The 19,210-nt window shown below is 52.5% G+C and overlaps 1 protein-coding gene across 2 annotated transcripts; it reads left to right on the top strand.

Annotated features, from left to right (window-relative positions):
- The first annotated feature begins 300 nt into the window (after positions 1–300).
- HSD17B8 (hydroxysteroid 17-beta dehydrogenase 8) lies at positions 301–5,907 on the top strand. Of its 2 annotated transcripts, XM_083426679.1 has the most exons (9): positions 301–374; positions 841–1,031; positions 1,365–1,481; positions 1,613–1,708; positions 2,775–2,860; positions 3,065–3,149; positions 3,240–3,282; positions 4,516–4,590; positions 5,190–5,907. In XM_083426679.1, the coding sequence occupies exons 1-9, from the start codon at positions 329–331 to the stop codon at positions 5,204–5,206; spliced, it is 756 nt and encodes a 251-aa protein (XP_083282805.1). In that variant the 5' UTR covers positions 301–328; the 3' UTR covers positions 5,207–5,907. The 2 variants fall into 2 exon arrangements, with proteins under 2 accessions (XP_083282805.1, XP_083282806.1); XM_083426680.1 differs by lacking the exon at positions 3,240–3,282 and having other exon boundaries at positions 303–374.
- The last annotated feature ends 13,303 nt before the right edge of the window (positions 5,908–19,210 follow it).

Raw genomic sequence — 19,210 nt, 5'->3', positions numbered from 1 at the left:
GGGCCTCTGACAGTACATACAAAACGTATTATTAAATATGTCTTTTAAAAAAATAAGCGCTTGGGTGGAAATTCAACAGGTCCAGCCCTGCACGAGCAGCACCTGTTGGATCCCCTCCTCTCCTGCTGCTGCAAAGGATGGAGCGGGGGAAACACACACATCCGCTGACCCGCCCCAAGGACCCAGGAGTCCTGGCTCCCTCCACCCTGGAGGACTGCGGCAGTAGAGACGGCGGTCCAGAAGGGCCTCCACGGCCTGAGCTTCCGGTGCGGGGGCGGAGCTTCCTCCCCCCACGGAGCCTCACTTCCGGTCCTTCCCCCACAGAGCGATGGCCGCCCACCTGCGGCTGCGAGGGACCCTGGCCCTGGTGACAGGTCCCTTCTCCTGGGGGGGGAGGGAGGCAGGAGTTCAACAGGGGCAGCGGGAGGGGGGTATTTGGGGGTGGGGTCTGCCAATGGGGAAAGGCAGCATATTTCAGCCATCAGTTCAACAGGTCGAGCTCATGCCTTGGCTGCCTTTCTCTCCACCCCCTCCATCTGCTCCCACGGTCCAGCTTCCAGGCCAGTCTGGACTTGAACCCAGGCCCCAGCCCCAAAAGCACGGTTGATGATGGAGAGGAAAGGGGGTGGCTCTACCTGTTGGATTTCCGCCTCTCGGGTCCTCCCAGGAGCCTTGACCTTTCAGCCGTTTGGCAGTGACAAGCCCTGAACGTAACTTTTTTATTTAAAAGAACTGCACCCGTTCCATTTCCGCCTGACGTGGAGCAGTAAAGGCAGAGGGGTTGCTGGGGAAGAAGCCCGTCCGGGGAGGGTGACCAGGCTCCTCTTCCTTCTTCCTCAGGGGGCGGCAGCGGCATCGGCCGTGCCATCTGCGCCCGCTTTGCCCGCGAAGGGGCCCAAGTGGCCATAGCGGACTGCGATGAGGCCGGTGCAGCCCAGACGCTTCGGGGGCTCCAGGCAGGGGACCACCAGGCCCTGCGCGTCGACGTGGGGTGCGCCAAGAGCGTGGCCGACCTCGTGGCCCAGATCCAGGTGGGCATCTGCGGGGGGTGGACTAGATGAGCCCTGGGGGTCCCTGCCCTGCAATCCCCTGGCTCTAACTCTGCCAAGCCTTGCCCTGAGTCGGCATTCGTCCTCGGCACCCTGTGCGTTTATTGGCTGCCTTCCTTCTCCTCCGCTCCCATGCCATCCTCACCAGAGCCCTGTTAGGCAGGCCAGCCTAAGGTCCTTCAGGGAGCTTATCATGGAATTGTAGGGTCAGGAGGGACCCCGGGGGGTCATCCATCCCAACCCCCTCTGTTGCGATGTTGAGGCCCGAATCCTTTTTACCTCCTGGGGTGCTGATTTCCTCCCTCTGGCCTCCAGGCCCGCTTCTCCCGCCCGGCCAACGTCTGCGTCAACTGCGCCGGCATCACCATGGACGACTTCCTGCTGAAGCAGTCGGAGGAGGCCTTTGACGCCGTCCTCAGGGTCAACCTCAAGGTACTTGGCCCCCGGCAAGGGAGGCGTCCCCGGGAGGCCCCTCCCTCCATCGCCTTGCTTATAGGCTCATAAAGGAACCCAGTGGTCATCCATCCCAACCCCGTCCTGCTCAGTCTCTTCCTTCTCCGCAGGGGACCTTCCTGGTGACGCAGGCCGTGGCGAAGGCGCTGGTGGCAAGCGGGGCTTCGGGGGGCTCCATCATCAACCTGGGGAGCATCGTGGGCAAGGTGCAGTGACCCCCCCTCCTAATGACCTCCTTGCCCTCTGCCCCCCACTGCCATTAATTCAATGCAAAATCCATTTCCCAACTCCTGTACGCTGCAAGTGTCTGGCATAATGGGGACCTGCCTAAGCTAGGTGGCTTTCAGGCAAAATTTCTACTATCTCTGCTGCAGGTACCCAACTGCGTCCCCAACTCCGTACTTCTGTTAGAAGCTGGTGAATGCCCAGTTTCTACTAAAGCGTGGTGGGCTGCCCTAAAACATTGGCTCAGGATTTCAGTCTTTGGTCTAGGGAAGGGTTTGTACCAACACCTGACCAATGAGGAATTTGTCAGCAAATGGCAGAAAACCATGGCTAGAAAAGCCACCTCTATTGGTCTGTCACCCGCCCCCCAACTGTATTACCTGGGTTATGAAGGCGCCCAAAAGATGTTAAAGCAAAGATTATGGGATAATGCACACAGTGACTTGCGATCTCGATCACACGCAGCCTGTAGTCCGCTGGCAGTAGGAGTACAATATGGGCATGTCTTTAAGTTAACACCTTACATTAAAAACCTGACAGTGCCAAACTATCGAAGGCTTTTCACCAAAGCCAGACTAAAGGTCTTTCCTTCTGCAGTGTTGGATGGCAGGTTGAGAGGAGTTCCCTACCAGGACAGACTTTGCTCGTGTGCCCAAGACATTGATTCCATAAAACATATTTTGCTGCACTATGCGAAATACGAGCAAGCCAGGGCTGAACTGATACTACCCTTGCTGGTCCCTTTCCCGGGAAAATCAGAGGCTCACTATGTCAGGTTCCTACTGGAAGACCGGACAAATGCCAGAACATTAGCAGTGGCCAAGTTTTTATCGGTGGTTGCAAGAACCAATGATCCCTATCTTTAAGTCTGAGCAAAATGCTTGTTTAACCTGGAGGTAGGCTGTCTGAATTGTGCACTGCTTTGTAATGATTTGTTGGGTCTCTGGACCATAATAAAGATTGATTGATTGATTGATTGATTGATTGATTGATAGATTGATAATTCAGTCCCTGTGCCTCCGCCCTTCTTCTCTTCTTCCTGCCCAGGTGGGGAATCTGGGGCAGGTGAACTATTCAGCCTCCAAGGCTGGGGTAGAGGCCCTCTCCAAGACGGCAGCCAAGGAGTTGGCCAGGTAAGCCAGGCTGGGGGGCAGAGGGAGAGATCGGGGTGGGGTGGGAAGGAGCCCCCATTCGCCTGCCCTTGTTCCACCCCCACAACGACCCTGCGAGATCGTCTGCGCCGAATAGTCCGCAGCCAGCGAGCGTTGCGGATTTGAACCCTGCCCTGTCCCGGGTCTAACCACTAGGTGACGCTTCCTCTGCTTGCCACTCTGCAGGTACGGGATCCGCTGCAACACGGTTCTGCCAGGGTTCGTCCGCTCCCCCATGACGGACAAGGTCCCCCAGAAAGTGCTGGACAAGGTGGGTGTTTTGGGGGGGCTGAGGTCAGGCCCCACCCCGGCCGGCACCCGCCCCGATCCCTCCCTGACCCCTGTCCCTTCTTCTCCCCAGTTTGCCGCCATGGTGCCGCTGGGACGCCTCGGGGAGCCCGAAGGTCAGGTGACGCAGTCCAGCAATATGTTTGCGCTTCCTTTGAAGGGTGGGGAGGGGGCCTCTGAGCGCCTGCAGAGTGCCCTCCCTCCTCCTGCTGGGCGGGGAGTGCCCAGGCGTCATAGAACGGAGGAATCGTGGCGTTGGAAGGGACCCCAACCAAAAAATGCGAAAAATATCTGGGGTTTTTTAGCGATGCCTCTCAGCTGCTGCCTGTCAGGGATTTCTTACTGTGCTTTTATGTTGTGAACCACATGAAGGGCAGTACAGGATGCAAATTTAATTAATAATAATATTTTCCCCCTTGAGCTATGGCCCTGCCCCCTAATGTGGGGAATAATAAGAATAAGAATAAGAATAAGAAGTTTTCTTTTCTTTTTTAAAATTTTTTTACCAACAACTAAAACACAAACAGTGAAACCCCTCAGGCAGCTGATATATTGGGTATACATAATCAATAATAACATATTCAAATGAACTATATGTACAATTCTATATACCTTGACACTCCTCCCTCCACAATGTTTATTTATCTTTTAACATTTTAATTGCCCCAAATTGTTCAAACCTCCCCAAATAATTCAATACCTTCTCAAACCAATCCTCCTCCTTCTCACTGACCTTAAGCCCTTTTGTTTTATGTATCTTCACAGTTAGATACTGTGTTTTAAAATTACAATATTATTCAGTTTTTTCCTCCATTGGTTCACCGCTTCCTCTTCTGCATTTTTCCAATTACTCACTATAACCTGTCTGGCTGCAATGACCATCAATTTTGCATTCCTCTTTTGTTTCTAACTCGGTGCTACTCGGGATAATAAGAGCCATTAATTTCCTCCTTCCTACACACAATTCCCGATATTTCTGTACCAATAATATCGCCTAAGGGAGTTTGGGGGAGGAATGTAGCTTTGCCGCAATTCCTACCTTGCAGGGGGTTGGGCTGGATGACCTCAGGGGTACCCTTTCCAGCTCTACAATGCTGTATAGATTGAACAGGAAATAATAATAATAATGCTATGAGAAGGTCCCTGGCTCCGGCCCCACCGGCAGCTGGGGAAAGACCCGCCGTTGCTTCCGGCCAGTGCCGACAAGACTGGCTTCGCTGGCCTAAATCTCTCTGAGGCTGCGGAGGAGAAAGGGGCAGGTTTCTTTACCTGGGAGGGGGCTGGCGGCGTCTGGGGGGCTGCAGACGTTGGGAGGAGGGGGCTTCACGGTCTCCTCCGTCTCCCGCCAGATGTTGCCGAGGTTTGTGCTTTCCTGGCCTCCGACGACAGCCGCTACATCACCGGCGCCAGCCTGGAGGTGACCGGTAAGTGGGGCGAAGGGGGGTTGATTTGGGGGCCCTTTGGGGTGGGGGGCTCCCCTTGGACACCGGCGCTGGTGGTGGAGAGCGGTGAGAAGGGACCCCAAAAGGTCTCCCGTATTTGTGATAACTTGGATCTTTCCACGTGGACTTCGGAACTCCCTGCCACTTGAAGGGCCAGGCGCCTTCGCTGCATTCCTTCCAGCGCCCACAGAGAACATTTCCATTTTAGACAACTCTACCCACCCAAAGGAAAAAAACCCAGAATGTTTGTTCTTTAAAGAGTTTGCATAGCTGTTTCCCACCCTGCATAGATTTCATGAAATAGATAAATTCTCCCGTCAGACATGTAGAATAGCTGGTGCATGTTTGTCCCTTTATAGCTCGTGGTTTTTATCATCTGAACGTTTTTGCAGAGAGTTTGATTGTTTTATCCCCTCTGGGAATGCGTGTAAAGGTTATGGAACAAAATTAAGTGAATTGTTATTGTTATTATATTATATTTTATTTTTTAATACCCTGCCTATCTGAATGGGTTACCCTGGGCAGCTTCCAACCATCTCCACAGGGTCAGCCACTGACCCCTTTTCTTTCTCTTCCTCCAGGGGGTCTTTTCATCTGATGCCTTTTCCTGCCTCTGGAGAAACCCGCCCCCCACCCACAAGGAAACCACACTCCCTGGTGGCCCCCCCCCCACTTTCAAAGGAAGGACTTTGGGGGGCAGGGTCCTCCTTCGCCCTGTCTTGGAGAAGCTCCCGGCTAACATATTTGAATGCAAGATTTGGGGAGGGGGCTTAGAGGCAGGGGGGCCTCTCCCCAGAAGAGGGGGGGGGTCTTTTGCACAAGGAGCGAGGCTGAGATCTCGCCAGACTTCCACTCCGAGGATTTCTGTGCCTTGTTTTGGGATATATATCATCGCTCAGATAAATCAACGGCTTCTACAAATGCGCAGGCGATCAAAGTACCTCTTTGAGAAACACTTTAATGCTGTGAGCCACCTTGAAATAGGGAAAATTAAGGGAAATTTAAGGGAAATGCAGAAATTGTTGCTTGAGGACTGCGGGAAAAGACACTTTATCACCCTGAACAAACACTTGGCAGGGTTACATAGCCTCAAATATATGTGAATGGGAACAAGATATATAAGAGACGTTTTACAATCGACTCTCTCCCATGTATTCTGCCAAGTTGTCCCCCCCACCCACCCAGGAAATATCTCTGGGGGTGACTCTTCTTGCAGCAGATATGATCTTACATCCACGAAAACGTCTTCCATAATATGATGGTCTGATTCTATGATAATAAATATGCTGAGTCTGCTCAGTTTTCTTATACATTTATTGCATTTATCAGCTCGGGGGGGGGGTATATCTGGTTATCCTGTCGCGCAGGCCCCCCCCCCCCCAATTTAATCCTCACCCCAACCCTGCAAGGACTGGCCCGGTCACCCAGCTTCATGGTGGCTTGCGTTTGTGTAAGAAGCGCCCCAGGAAATCGCACACCCACAAACACACACACTCGCCTCCCCCAGCCTGGAGTGGTCCAGTCCAGCACGATCTGTACCACGTGAGCCGTTGGGGTCTCACAACACCCCCCCCCCAAAAAATGTAAGCAGCCCTTCGTCTCAAAGCACCCAGGCTCAACTTTAGAACCTGAGGGACTAGTGTGCCTTTATCATGTGCAGAGTGCCTTTCCTACATCGGCTGCAATGATCCTCTTTTAACGTCCGGGCTTGCCCTTCTCGTAGGCAGCGGGGGGTGCAGTTGTGATCCCGGACGCCTGGGTCCCCTTTTGCCTGCTAATCCTGGGGGGGGGGGATATGGGTGGCTGCCCAGTTGTGAGCCTGCACTAATGAATGTTTGCCCAAGGGATTATTGGGGTGTTCTGGGAAGGCAGCCCTGATTCCTCTGGGGGAGAAAGAGGATTAGCCGCTGAGCGGGTTGGGGGCCCCTGTCTGCACCCCCTGACCCAAAGGCAGCCCTGCTGGGCCTTCCCACCCTGTCCAGGGAAGGAAGGGTCAGCGGACAATGTGACCCAGCAGACTCTTCTCATGCCTGGGAAACCGATTTCAATGCAGAATCTGGCCCACAATCCCCCACCAGAGGTGCGCATTAAACACCCGTGCGCAGAGGAACTAGGAAGCGCCTTCTTTGGGGAGGCCCAAAGGACTCCTGGTAGACTGCCTCTGGACTTGGAGGTTCTAGAAAAAAACCGCAAGCGGGATTCGAAAGCAAGCCCTCTCCCCTCCTATAGGGTCCGGCAGCTGGGATTCAGAGCCGAACCATCCTGCCTAGCAGCCATCTTCCTCCCTGAATTTGTCTCATCCTCTTCACTGCCTCTTGTGGCAGGGAGTTCCAAAGACAGTCCTTTTCATCTGTCCCGAATCTTCATGGGATGGGCCCGAGTTCGAGTCTTACTAAAGAGGGAGAACATCTCTGCCTTCTCCTTGCTATGCACAGTTCCCCAAAATTATATCGTGTCTTCTGTTTCCTTGCCTTTCCTCTTAAGCTAAAAAGCCGCCCCCCAAAAAAACATTTATTCTTCAAAGGGAAGTCACTCTTTTCCGAACACTTTTTCCAGCTCTACAATATCCTTCTGAAGATGGGGCAACCAGAACTGCACCTTGGGCTGATTAATATTCTGTTATTTTTTTATTCTGAATAAATTTCACTAGGTTTTATGGAGAACAATACAAAAGTTAATACCAAACATATTTTTCCTTTTTTGGGGGGTGTTTCCAAACCAATACTTTGAATATTCTACAGCCTTTGAGATATGTGTTATTGTTTCAATTTTCCTTGTGTTTATTTTGCGCTTTTATCCTGAATTTTTATCTTTCAAACCTTCCTGAGATCTTTGGACAAAGGGCAGTATATCAATTTAATACATAAGAATATAACGTATATGTATCATTATGTAAAGATTTCATATATGTGTTGCAACATTAATAATAAATAAATGAATAAATGGAATAAAAATAAATTTAATGCATAAGATGCTGTTGCACCAGACTCTCCTTCCTCGGAGGTTTTGAAGAGCTTGGACGGCCCTCTGCCATCGATGCTCGAGCCCAGATCCCTGCATTGCAGGGGGTCAGACTAGACCACCCTCAGGGGTCCCCCAATAACCCTGCCATTCTATGATTCTGCTCTGTCAGTTTGCAGAGGTCCCTGCCAGGGGTGCTGATCTGGAGCCAGGGGTGCCAACTTGAATAAAATATTCTTGGATTGGAGGGGGAGCGGAATAAGCGACGCCCTGCGTAATCCATCCCATGACGCGCGCTATTTGAATGGCAAATCCTATCTACTTTTTCTGGGTTGCCAGCCCCTTAAAATATTTCCTTGGGGGGCGAGCAAAGGGACCTCAGCCCCTTAGAGTTGGCTGCTGTGTCTGGAGCTAGCGAAACGCGCTTGAGTCGCTCAGGAATGGAAGTTTTTTTTGGGGGGGTCCTCAACGTTGCTTGATCCTGCGCGCGAATTCCTTCTGCGGAGACGCAGAGATGCGTTTTGCAGAGGTCGGAATTGCCCCCCGCAGCCGCAACAGGATCAGGCCAGAGAGGGGGGTCCTAACATCACCCGAGAAGCAGCGGCAGCAAGAGTCGCCCCCCCCCCCGAGACACACCCCCCCCCAGCAACTGGAATTATTCAGATGCTCTTCCTGACTCAGCCAGAGGAGTGGGAAAGGTGGGAGGGGGCATATTCACAACCTCTCCCCCCTCCTCCGTCCAAAGCGATTTGATCTTGCCGGGCAGCAAAGCTCCTCCGCTGACCCCCCATCGGAAAAGGGTTTGCGGGGGGCGGGGATCTTCCCTGACGCCTCTTTCTGCGTGCGAATCTCTCCTCTGGGGAATATTTATAATTTAGGGGAGGAAAGGACTTTACACAAGAACCTTGAATGACTAGATCTCCCTTTCCTCCTGGGCCATTTTATTTCCTTCCTGGGGGGAAAAACCACCTTCATCTAGTGGTCCAAGGCAGGAATCGCGGCTGTGGGGGCGATTCTTCCGCTGCCTTGCGGTGGGTTGGGATGGATGACCCGCGGGCCCCTTTTCCAGCGCTACAGTTTCCGTGATTCTGTCCAAGGCGCAAAAGCCTTTTTGCTGGGACCTTTTCTCGAAAACTTTGTGTGTGTTGCGTGACGCCGGTTCCTAGCAAGCCTCGCTGAGGGAAGAGCTCTTCAGAGGGGCGGGGGGGGGGTCTTGCCCCCATCCCGGTGAGAGTCTGCCCTGGTTTTTGCCCATCGCGCTGCGATGTGGTATCTGGGAGAGGGTCCGAAGGCGACTTTCTGGGGCTCACCCCCCCCCACGGGCTTGGTTCTTCATTCCCTTTGAGGCCGAGGTGGGGAGTGGGGAGTGGGCTTCTTCCTCCCCCCCCCCATATTCTCTCCCCCTAAGCGGGGCCTGTGTGCGAGAGAGACAACCGCTTTCTTCTGTCGCCTGAATTGAATTGGGGGTGGAGGAGGAGGGGGGATTAGGGTTAAGGGGAGAGGGGGAGGCAGGAGGGGAGGGGGATTAGCCGGGGGTCTCACTCTCCACCCCCCCGGCCCAGCCCAGCCCCTATTCTCCGGCCTCCGCTGGAAGCCTCCGGCTCCGGCTACCTCCCATTGAAAGGCGCATCACCCCGGGCAACGGAATGGGGCGGGGGAGCGCAGGCGAGGATGGAGAGACCAGAGGCCGCCAGGGACTCCCGCCCCACACCCACCCGACCCCCCACCCCCAGCTGCAACGCGGGCTGGGTGCTCCCTGACCCGCTGGGGGGTCCTCGGCCTTCCTCGCCCTCCTGCCCCCCACCAAGGCCTTTCCATGGCATCCTTCGGCGTCTCCGTGGCAACTGCATCCGCCCCCCATCCCGGCCACGGTGACCCCCATCGCCCTGGGTGGCTCTCCAGCCCACCCCCCTTTTTTTCTACCCTGCCCATGGAGGGAGGGGAGGGGGCTTTCCCCCATTGAGGCGGCCGCCCCCTATTCAACCTCCTTCTCTCTCTTCCCCCACCCCACATAACTGGGGCCTATTGTGGGTCCAGCTGCACAGACAGGGAGAGGGCGAGGCCGGGACGCTTCGCCCCCCAAAGGCCGGCCGAGGGGGCCGGGCAGGCGGCTGGGCCGGGCAGCGGGACCCCCGAGAGGAGGAATTGGGGGCGCAGAAATGGGGCAGGGCTGTGAGTAGGTCCTGCCTCGCCCCAAAATCTCGCTTCGGGGTTGCCTAGAATAACTCTTGCCCAGCGAGAAGGGGAAAGTTAGGGTGAGTTTAGGGGTCGGCTGTGGGGCAGCATTGGGGTCCCTGGTGGGGCCAGGCGCGGGTTGGGGGGCGACGGGAGTGGGGGGGAAGGCATCCTCAGCAGAGGGACCCCAGAGGATCGGGGCCCACGAGGTTGGGGGGAGAGGAGAAACAGACTTGGGGGGGGTGCGCTTTGCTTTCTCAGGAGTTTCCAAGACTTCAGAGATGGCGCCAGATGGGACCGGGCGGTGGGGAGGGAGGGGGGGAGGGAGGGAGGCTGGACCCCGAGCGCCATCTGGGACACCGGACCAGCCCCCCCCCCAAGTCTGTCCTGGGGGCGGGAGGGCAGGGAGACCCCCCTGGAGTGACGCAGCAGCCCCTCCGAAGCATCAGAAAGAGATGGAAGACGGAGACGGAGGACGAGAAAGAGAAGCGCCTGGACCGAGGGAAAGGGTGGATTGGGGTGAGTGGAGCTGGGGGGGGGCTCTTGCATTTCGGGGTGCGGGGGGGCACAGAGAGAGAGAGACCACCCCGTTCCTCTGACGGGAATCTGGTTTCTAACGGGATTAAATTCCGTATGGCTGCAGCCCGCCCTGGGAGCTGCCGGCGAAGGGCGGGTGTTAAATTTAATGATTAGCGATTATTTTAAAACAATGAATAGCTAGTTCATTAACTAACTAATAATGAACTAACGATTAGAGAATCAATTTAATGATTGAAAATGAATTGGAAAAGTGGCCCGGTATTTTTTTTAGAAAAATAGCCTGTTCATAATTAATTAACGATTAATCAATCAATCGATTGATTGATAATTAAATGAACAGCGGACGTATTAGAACTCCCGGTGTTTAAAAAAGTTAATAGCTAGCTGATAACTAATAATTAATTGACGATTATTCAATCAGTTAATGATTCGTCGATTGATAATTAAATGAAAAGGGACCTTATTGGAACTCCCGGGTTTTTCCATCTATCGCCGCGTCTCTAAATAAATAGCCCCGCTCCCTCTTTCTGGCGCTAATGGCGAGGAAGCAGAGATATCGAGGCTGCCTAGATCGGGGGGGGGGTCCCGGGAACCCCCTTTGCAAGATGCCCCCCTACCCAATTTGCACACCCCCGATAAAGGCGGCCTCTTCTTGCATCGGAGAGGCGGGAAGGGGGATAGAGGGGGCGTCTAAAACCCCTCGGCAGCCAAATGTCCCAAGGAGGTTTTTATGGGGGGGTGAGTTCCCTAAAATTGGGTGTGAAGTTGGGGACCCCTCACCGCCCTCCATGAGCTTTGAGAGGCTTTTCACCCGAGAAAGCCATAGAGTCGGAAAGGGGTCCGAGGGTCATCCAGCCCACCCTGTGCGTAGGGGGGGGAGGAGAAACCCCCCCAAAAAAAACAGTTCCCACCAGCGAGAGGATTTCTGATTTCACCAAGACCCGGGGAGAAATGGGGTTGGGATGCTTTGCATTCAAGAAAAACCCCATTTTTATTTTTATTTTCCCCGCATTTTCCCTTTTAACCAATTATTTGGAGAAAGGAAGTTGATTCCCTGAAGCGGCCTTTCATTTCCATCAGGGTCTCCCTCCCGGTTTGATCGATCTTCCCGGCAAAGTCGGATCCTTCGGGTGCGTAGCCGGTTTTTTGAGGGGGCGCTTTGCGCAGGAAGCGGGGAGTCCTATCCCCGCCGCGTGGGGGAACCCCAGGCCGCAGGGAAAGTGTGAGACCCCCCCCCGCAAAAGTAGGAACCCCCTAGATCGGGGGGGGGGCGGCGGCGAAGGCCAGCCAGATGCGCGAGGAGGGGGCGCACTCAGCCCGCGCCCATCCCTGGCGTTGCGCCTCAGTAACTGAGACGCAGAGATAGGCTGCCCATGAACGGGGAGGCTCCACAGGACTCAGCACCTCGCTGGGGGGGGGGGGATTGCACAGCCCCCCCCCAAACCACCGCCACAACTAGGAGTAGGAAGTTCCAGAGTCTTACGACGGCGGTGGCTCTCATCCCTGATTCTTGTGGCAGAGAGTTCCACAGTTCCACGGGAAGAAGGGAATGATTTTATCCGTCCTGAATCTTCCAGCGTTCAGGATTCCGTGATTCTAGATCCCCCCAAGTGACCTTTGAGGACCAGTCGCTGCCTCCGCGCAGAGCTGCGGTGAGGAGGGAAGGAAGAGGTGGGGAGAAACAGGACTCGAACCCAGAACTTTCTGAGGGTAAGAGCTGCTTGGCTAAGGCGGTGATGGACTCTCCTTCCTTGGAGGTTTTAAAGCAGAGTTTGGATGACCCTCTGTCCCGGATGCATTAGCCGAGATTCCTGCTTTGAAGGGGGTTGGTCTAGATGACCGCTTGGGGTCCCGCCAACTCTATTTCTGCACAATTCTGCGTGAACCATCTTGAGCTCCTTGCAGAGAACATGTTGGGATATACAGCAAATGCAACAAACGGATAAATATATAGCCCCTTCCTCGCTTCCCAGGGGCAGATTGAATTAATGGGATTTCCCACTTGGGAGGGAGAGCAAAGTTCAGCCCTCAGAGCCGCGTCTGCGGATGGGAATTCCTGAGACCCAAAGCGGGTCCATTTGCTTCTCACACTCTGTGTGTCTATAGATCTACGTTTAGAAATACCCTGCTTTTCCAGATTAAAAGCTTCCTTGTTTTATCTGATTACCCAGTTTATATCCCTCCCTTCCTCCGTCGGAGCCCAGGGCCGCATGGAATAAGGGAATCGTAGAATCGTAGAGTTGGATGGGACCCTGCGGGTCATCTAGTCCAACCCCGTGCAATGCAGGAATCTCAACAGATCTGGGCAACCTTCCCTTGGCCACAGGTTGGGGACGGACTCTCCTTCGGTGGCGGTTTTTCAGCAGAGGGTGGGGCACCTGCAGGAGGGCTGGGCTAGATGACCTTGGGGGTGCCCCCAACTCCACAATTATTTTCATTATGCAATGTTCCTCCATGCTCCAGCAAATTACACCTGCCTGCCCTCTGCCCTCTGCCCTTCACCCTCCCTGGCTAGCAATACGTGCCAGGGATGGGTGGCAAGAAACAATGCCGGGGTCTCCCGTCCGGTGACAAGACTCCCATAGAGCATGTGCGAAAGTCACGAAGGCTGCGCCCTTGTTCTCACCACTAGGCCGGCTTGTCTCAGGGATGATGGGTGTGTGGTGGGGGCTGCATTGGCGAGACACCCCCCAACTCCCAGAGGCTGCCTGGTTTACATTTCCCTTTTCCTTTTTGTTGTTTTTTTAAAATATATATATCCCTTTTCTGCCTAATGTCTCAACTAATGAAACTGATTTGTAAAAATGTTACATTGGGGGGGGGATATGAGAGAGAGACATTGCACACTTTTGTAAATCAAGAAAATCTTCTATATATATATATATAATTATTATATTATATACAATTATATACTATATTATAGTATATAGTGTATTTACACTATATACAATTACATATTATATACAATTATATATATCTATATATCTATATCTATATCTATATATAGCGTTAAAAATTTTCAGCGTGTAACACTGTGTCTAACAAGAAATAATGAGAAGAGACAATAGAAGAAAAAAGGAAGAAAAAGATGTAAGAGGAGAAGAAAAGAGGGAGGGAGAGAAAAAGAAAAGGAAGGAAATAGAATAGCAGAATTCTAGGATAAATTATTATTGTGTATTAGTAGTAGCAGTAATGATGATCATGATGATAAATTACGACATTATATATGCATAGCCCTCTGTTGCCATTATATCCTAATTTTAAACCCACCCACCGCCTGAGAAAGGCCCCTCCGGCCGGCTGGCCTCTCTCCCGGGGCTCCTTCCTCTTTCCACCCAACTCCTCCTCTTCTGCGGCTTTTTATCCCAAACGGTGTATAAGCCTTCAGAAAACACAACACACCTACCTGCTGGGGTTTGTACCTTGGGGGTTCCCTTCCAGCTCTACAGTTCTGGGGTCCTATGACGCTATGATATGAATGAAACGAAGAGAGGCTTCTCAAAAATTAAAAATCCCAAAAGAACACAAAATGCCCCCCCCAAAAGAGCATCTTCCGCTTGTCTCCCACATATGCATATAACAATGATTCAAAAGACTTAAATTGTCCAGAATAGCTCCTAGCTGTCATTAATATCCAGCTCCCCCCCCCCATCTTGCTAGATGGCGTTTCCCCAAATTTCCCTCCCAGGGACCCGGAATTCATCTTTAAGTCCAATACAGCTCTTCATATCGTCTTTAAATTATTCCCCCCTCCCCCCCCCCGTTCCTTGAGCTGAGTTTCTCCCCAGTGTTTCTCTCTTGGATGTGGGTCGGGGGGGCACGTATGGACGAGACACCCCCTTAATAATAATAATTTATAGAATAATACTTTATTATTTATACCCCGCCCATCTGGCTGGGCTTCCTCAGACACTCTGGGCAGCTTCCAACAAAATATTCGAAGCCTGGCCCCAGCCCAACGCTCTAACCACTATGCCACACATCCTGGGAGCATCAGAAACATCCAGCACGGAGGCGAGACCTGCGAAGCGTCCTTCTGAATCGCCTTGTGTCCGTCCGCAGGGCACTTTTGAAGCACGCAGCTGCCCCTGGGAGAACCCTGGGAACTGTAGTTCCATCGCTCGTGGAACTATAACTCCCAGCACCCAGAACAAACTGCATTTCCCAGGGATCTTTGGGGGGGGGGTGAGAAAGTGCCTTTAAATGTAGGGTGTGGAAGAGGGGCAGCCAAGGCCAACTCAGAGACGGAACCTGAGAATCGTGGAATCATAGAATTGGGAAAGGCTCCAAGCGGCCATCTAGTCCAGCCCCCTATAAATAATCCCTAGCAGTTGGTGACCCAAAAGGAAATGGGTTGAGAAGGAAAAGCTTTGCTGTCCTGCCCGCTGACAAATCCCCCTGCCGCTGTCCCAAAAACCCTGCAGGAGAAGCTCAGGTGTGAACTGGATTATTTATTTCCTTGTATTATTATTATTATTATTATTATTATTATTATACCACCCTATACCCGCAGGACTATTTATTCCAGGTATTTATGCACTGCTGAATAGTCATAACATTCTAAGTTTAAAAAAGAGAATTGCAGAGCTGTCGATTTGCAAGGGGCCCCAAGAATCATCTAGCCCAATGCAGGAATCTTCCCAGAGGTCATCCATCCGAGCCCCGCCCGCGCTCAATGCGAGATGCAGCCACAGCGCCCCCAATTGCTCCTATCTGTCCTGCAGCCCCTTCCTTTAAACGCCTCCAGAAAAAGGGGCGCCTCCCCACCTGCTTTCCTCTCCCAGGACTTCCCCTCCGCTGCCCCACCAGAAACTCCAGCTCCCCCCGCCCCGCCCGCCCCCGACGCTCCTGAGCCCCGGGCCGTGATTGTCCAAACGCAATTCTTGTCTCTCGGCCTGAGAGTTGAGTCTGGACATCGCGAGCCGGAGGTTTGATGCCGACAAAGGTCATGGAAGGACAGAATCGCAGAGCTGGAGGGGACCCCACGAGGGCATCCATCCCAACCCACTGAATTGCGCGGGTCTCAGGGGCAGAGAATGCCGGTTTTGCAAGCGGAAGGTGGGCGGGGGGCAGCGTTGCTGGTCTGGAGACCGTCCTTTCGTTGGGATTAACAGTTTTAACTGGATTTTGAATAAACGTGCAAGCCATCGTTCCCTCTCTTGGTTTGGTTGTGTTATTATTTTACTGAGCGGAATGTGCAAAACAATGTTTCCGAAAATGTTAATAAAAATAAAAGGATTACAAAAACAAACCAACATGCAATCTCTCTCTTTATGGTGGGGGGCACTAGCTATGAACCGCTCAGAGGGGCTGGAGGAACCCGGTCTGATAGGAGGAGAAGAAAAAATAATAAAATTATCATTTAGAATGAGTATGATTATTGCGGAACCCGAGCGGCGATGGCCCCCCAAATTTAGGGGACTCCCCTAAGTCATCCGGATTCGTGTTTAGCCCCGCATCAAACCTGTTTTGGGGCCCGAGAGCGTTCAAGATTGGGAGCAACGGACGGCCTCTGAGCATGCACAGAGTTCCTTCCCCGCAGGGCTTAGGGCGCCCCACCAGCCAGACCCACAGCGGGGATAGGGAGCCAAGTCCTTTGCAAAAATGCCGCCCCAAATAGGGGTTTGCTTTCCCCGAGCCCAACTCTGCGCCCCCCCGAGCAGAGAGGGGGCTGGGACCTTTGGGGAGGGGTGGGATAGCGGCTGCTCGAGGAGCCGCACAAGGCAGCGGACCCCCCCCTTCCCGCCCCCTATAATCCCTGCCCAGGCCCCTTTCAGTGGGGACAATGGGGCAGGCAGAGCCTGGGTGGTCCCCCCGGCCCCTTTCAAACTAGCTGTCAGTGTTGGCCAAAGACGCCCTGCCAAGCCTGTCACACCCTCCCCTCTCGGGGGCTGCGCTTCCTTCCCCACAGATTTTCCTCTGGGGTCGGTGGGGGGGGGGCGCCTGTCTGTCTTCCTCCCCACAACCCGCCACTTGCGCTCTTTCGCGATGATTTGCCGCAGACGGTTTCTGTTCTTGCCGCAGAATAAGGCGCACGGAAATGAGCAAGCCTCCGGGTGCCACAGGTCTCTTCTTCAGCCAGAGAGAGAGAGAGGATTTCTGACCAGACAGAGGCCGGCCCATGCCTGCACCACGCGCCCCCCACAGAATTCTGGGAACCGTAGTTTATTAAGGGCACTGAGAAGGGCAGATCTTCATGAGGAACTATAGTTCCCAGGATTCCTGGGGTGGAGCTTTCGGGGCTTGTGTTCAGACTGGCCAGGCCAAATCTCCCCAAAGCCCGCCTGCCCTTTAACCAAGGCCTGCTGGACTACAACTCCCGACAACCGGCGCCAGCGATGATGGGAATTGTAGTCTGTGATCACCTTTCACAGAGGGCAACCAGGCGCCAGGACTGGGAAGAGCCACAAGCTCAGCTCTTGCCTCCCCCTCCTCCAAAATGAGACCCCCCAGCCCTTATCCGGTTCCATCAGAATGAGAGACGCACACAAATCTGCGAGCTTTCGGATGCCACAAGTCTCTTCTTTAGCCTGGGTTCCGGAACTGGAATATTAATAGGTAATGTGTGAAACGTGCAGGGAAGTAATGAAAGAATCAATTGAATAATGATTAAACTACAGCAACACAACAACAAGATGGGTGAAGGGGAGTGGGGAATTTATAAAAATGTCTAATATAATATTTCTAATTGCCTTGCATTTATATATAGCAAAGAGAAGTCTCTAGCAATTAGGTATATTTTAATCTAGTCAGCTATATAATAGGCTTATGTTACGAAACGAATGTGGATTTTGAATTTGATGTTTGTAATTCTTTTTCGGTTTTGGAATAAAGTTTTAATAATAATAATAATGTCTCTTCTTTAGCCGAAAGAAAGGAACAAGAGGATTTTACATCAGACAGAAGCAGTGTTCTTGCCATGCATCTCAAGAAGATTTCTGACACACTTATCTGGGGAGGGGGGTGTTGTCAAGGTGTTGTTGTTGTTTAGTCATTAGTCGTGCCTGACTCTTCTGACCCCCTGGACCAGAGCACACCAGGCACTCCTGTCTTCCACTTCCTCCCGCAGTTTGGTCAGATTCATGTTTGTAGCTTCAAGAACACTGTCTAACCATCTCATCCTCTGTCGTCCCCTTCTCCTTGTGCCCTCCATCTTTCCCAACATCAGGGTCTTTTCCAGGGAGTCTTCTCTTCTCATGAGGTGGCCAAAGTACTGGAGCCTCAGCTTCACGATCTGTCCTTCCAGTGAGCACTCAGGGCTGATTTCCTTCAGAATGGATCGGTTTGATCTTCTTGCAGTCCATGGGACTCTCAAGAGTCTCCTCCAGCACCAGAATTCAAAAACATCAATTCTTCGGCGATCAGCCTTCTTGATGGTCCAGCTCTCACTTCCATACATCACTACTGGGAAAACCATAGCTTTTACTATACGGACCTTTGTTGGCAAGGTGATGTCTCTACTTTTTAAGATGCTGTCTAGGTTTGTCATTGCTTTTCACCCAAGAAGCAGGCGTCTCTTAATTTCGTGGCTGCTGTCACCATCTGCAGCGATCTCTCACCGCCTCCATTTCTTCACCTTCTGTTTGCCAGGAGGTGATGGGTAACCACCCCCAGCCCAGTTTGACCTCCCTATATTTCCCTCTCCCCTCCATCCTCTGTAACAGTGCTGGTCTCAGGCCTGGGAGCCCAGGGTTCAAATCTTCCCATGAAGTTCGCTGGGTGTGTGACTTTAGGGCAGCCGCTGCCGCTCAGCCCAGCCTACCTGGCAGGGTTGTTGTGACAATAACAGTGGGGATGCGGGGAGCCCCATGGACTCCTGGGCGCCTGAGGGTCATCCAGTCCAGCCCCCGGCAAGGAGCCTAATAATAATAATAATAATAATAATAATAATAATAATAATAATAATTTATTTGTACCCCGCCCATCTGGCTGGGTTTCCCCAGCCACTCTGGGCGGCTTCCAACAAGGATTAAAAATACATCAAAATGCCACACATCAAAAACTTCCCTGAACAGGGTTCCTTGACAGACGGCCGTTCAAATTCAGGCAAAAATTCAGGCAAGCCTGCCCAGATATTTAGAAAGTAGGCATGTATGATTATTAGTTACAGGTAGGTAGCCCTGTTGGTCTGCCGTAGTCGAAACAAACAAACCAAAAATTCCTTCCAGGAGCACCTTAGAGACCAACTAAGTTTGTTATTGGTACCTGCGGGTCTCAGGGCGGTTCAGAGGATAAAATTACACACACCCCCCCCCACAGAATACATAATCAAAATAAACGCAGGAACAACCCAATAACCCGCCCCCGCCCCCAATAAATCTGTTTTTGGACGATTGTTATTTCAACTTTTCAAAAGTGCCAAGTTGTCACAGTCGATTAACTTCATTGATCATCTCATTAACCTTATTGCTAATCAATTTTCTTCTTTTTTGTGTCTGACTCTGTGCACGATTGTAATTACGTGCTTTTTATTTTTCCAAAAAAGAATATGTGTTTTAAAATTGATAGTCTTATGGTCTTTTCCTGTAAGCCGCTTTGAGGTTTTCCGCAGTCAAGCGGTTTCTGGGTTTTCCCAAATAAATCGCAAGCACATAAGTAAATAAGTAAAAAGAAGTGAGTAAAATCACATCTCTTCTGCTTTTGATTATGCTCAAGGCTTCTTCATCCTTTTCGCCGCTCGGAGGCTGAGTCACAAATCGAGCGGAAAAAGAAGCAGAAGGAGGCGGGGGGAGATTGGGTCGCGGGGGTTGGGATGGATGACCCCTGGGGGTCCCACGCAACTCCACGATTCTGCGATTCAAGGAAAAGCGTCGCTTAAAAGCTGCCCCAAGTGACCCGGGACGGATCCATCCCCGGCGCAGGCTGCTGTCCACCCGGGAAAGCTGTCTTGGGGGTGGGGGGTCCGCCCCACTGAAGTGGGGGGGCA

The sequence above is a fragment of the Podarcis tiliguerta genome, assembly GCF_965153285.1.
Source record: "Podarcis tiliguerta genome assembly, chromosome: 2".
Lineage (NCBI taxonomy): Eukaryota > Metazoa > Chordata > Lepidosauria > Squamata > Lacertidae > Podarcis > Podarcis tiliguerta.
The sequence above is the reverse complement of the archived record's forward strand: the minus strand, read 5'-3'. Positions and strand labels throughout refer to the sequence as shown.

What these genes read in the sequence shown, in the direction of transcription:
- HSD17B8 (XM_083426679.1), top strand. Translation starts at nt 329, where the DNA reads ATGGCCGCCCACCTGCGGCTGCGAGGGACCCTGGCCCTGGTGACAG. An exon ending in ACCTCGTGGCCCAGATCCAG is followed by an intron (nt 1,032 to 1,364) that starts GTGGGCATCTGC and finishes TCTGGCCTCCAG; the next exon opens with GCCCGCTTCTCCCGCCCGGC. An exon ending in ACGCCTCGGGGAGCCCGAAG is followed by an intron (nt 3,283 to 4,515) that starts GTCAGGTGACGC and finishes GTCTCCCGCCAG; the next exon opens with ATGTTGCCGAGGTTTGTGCT.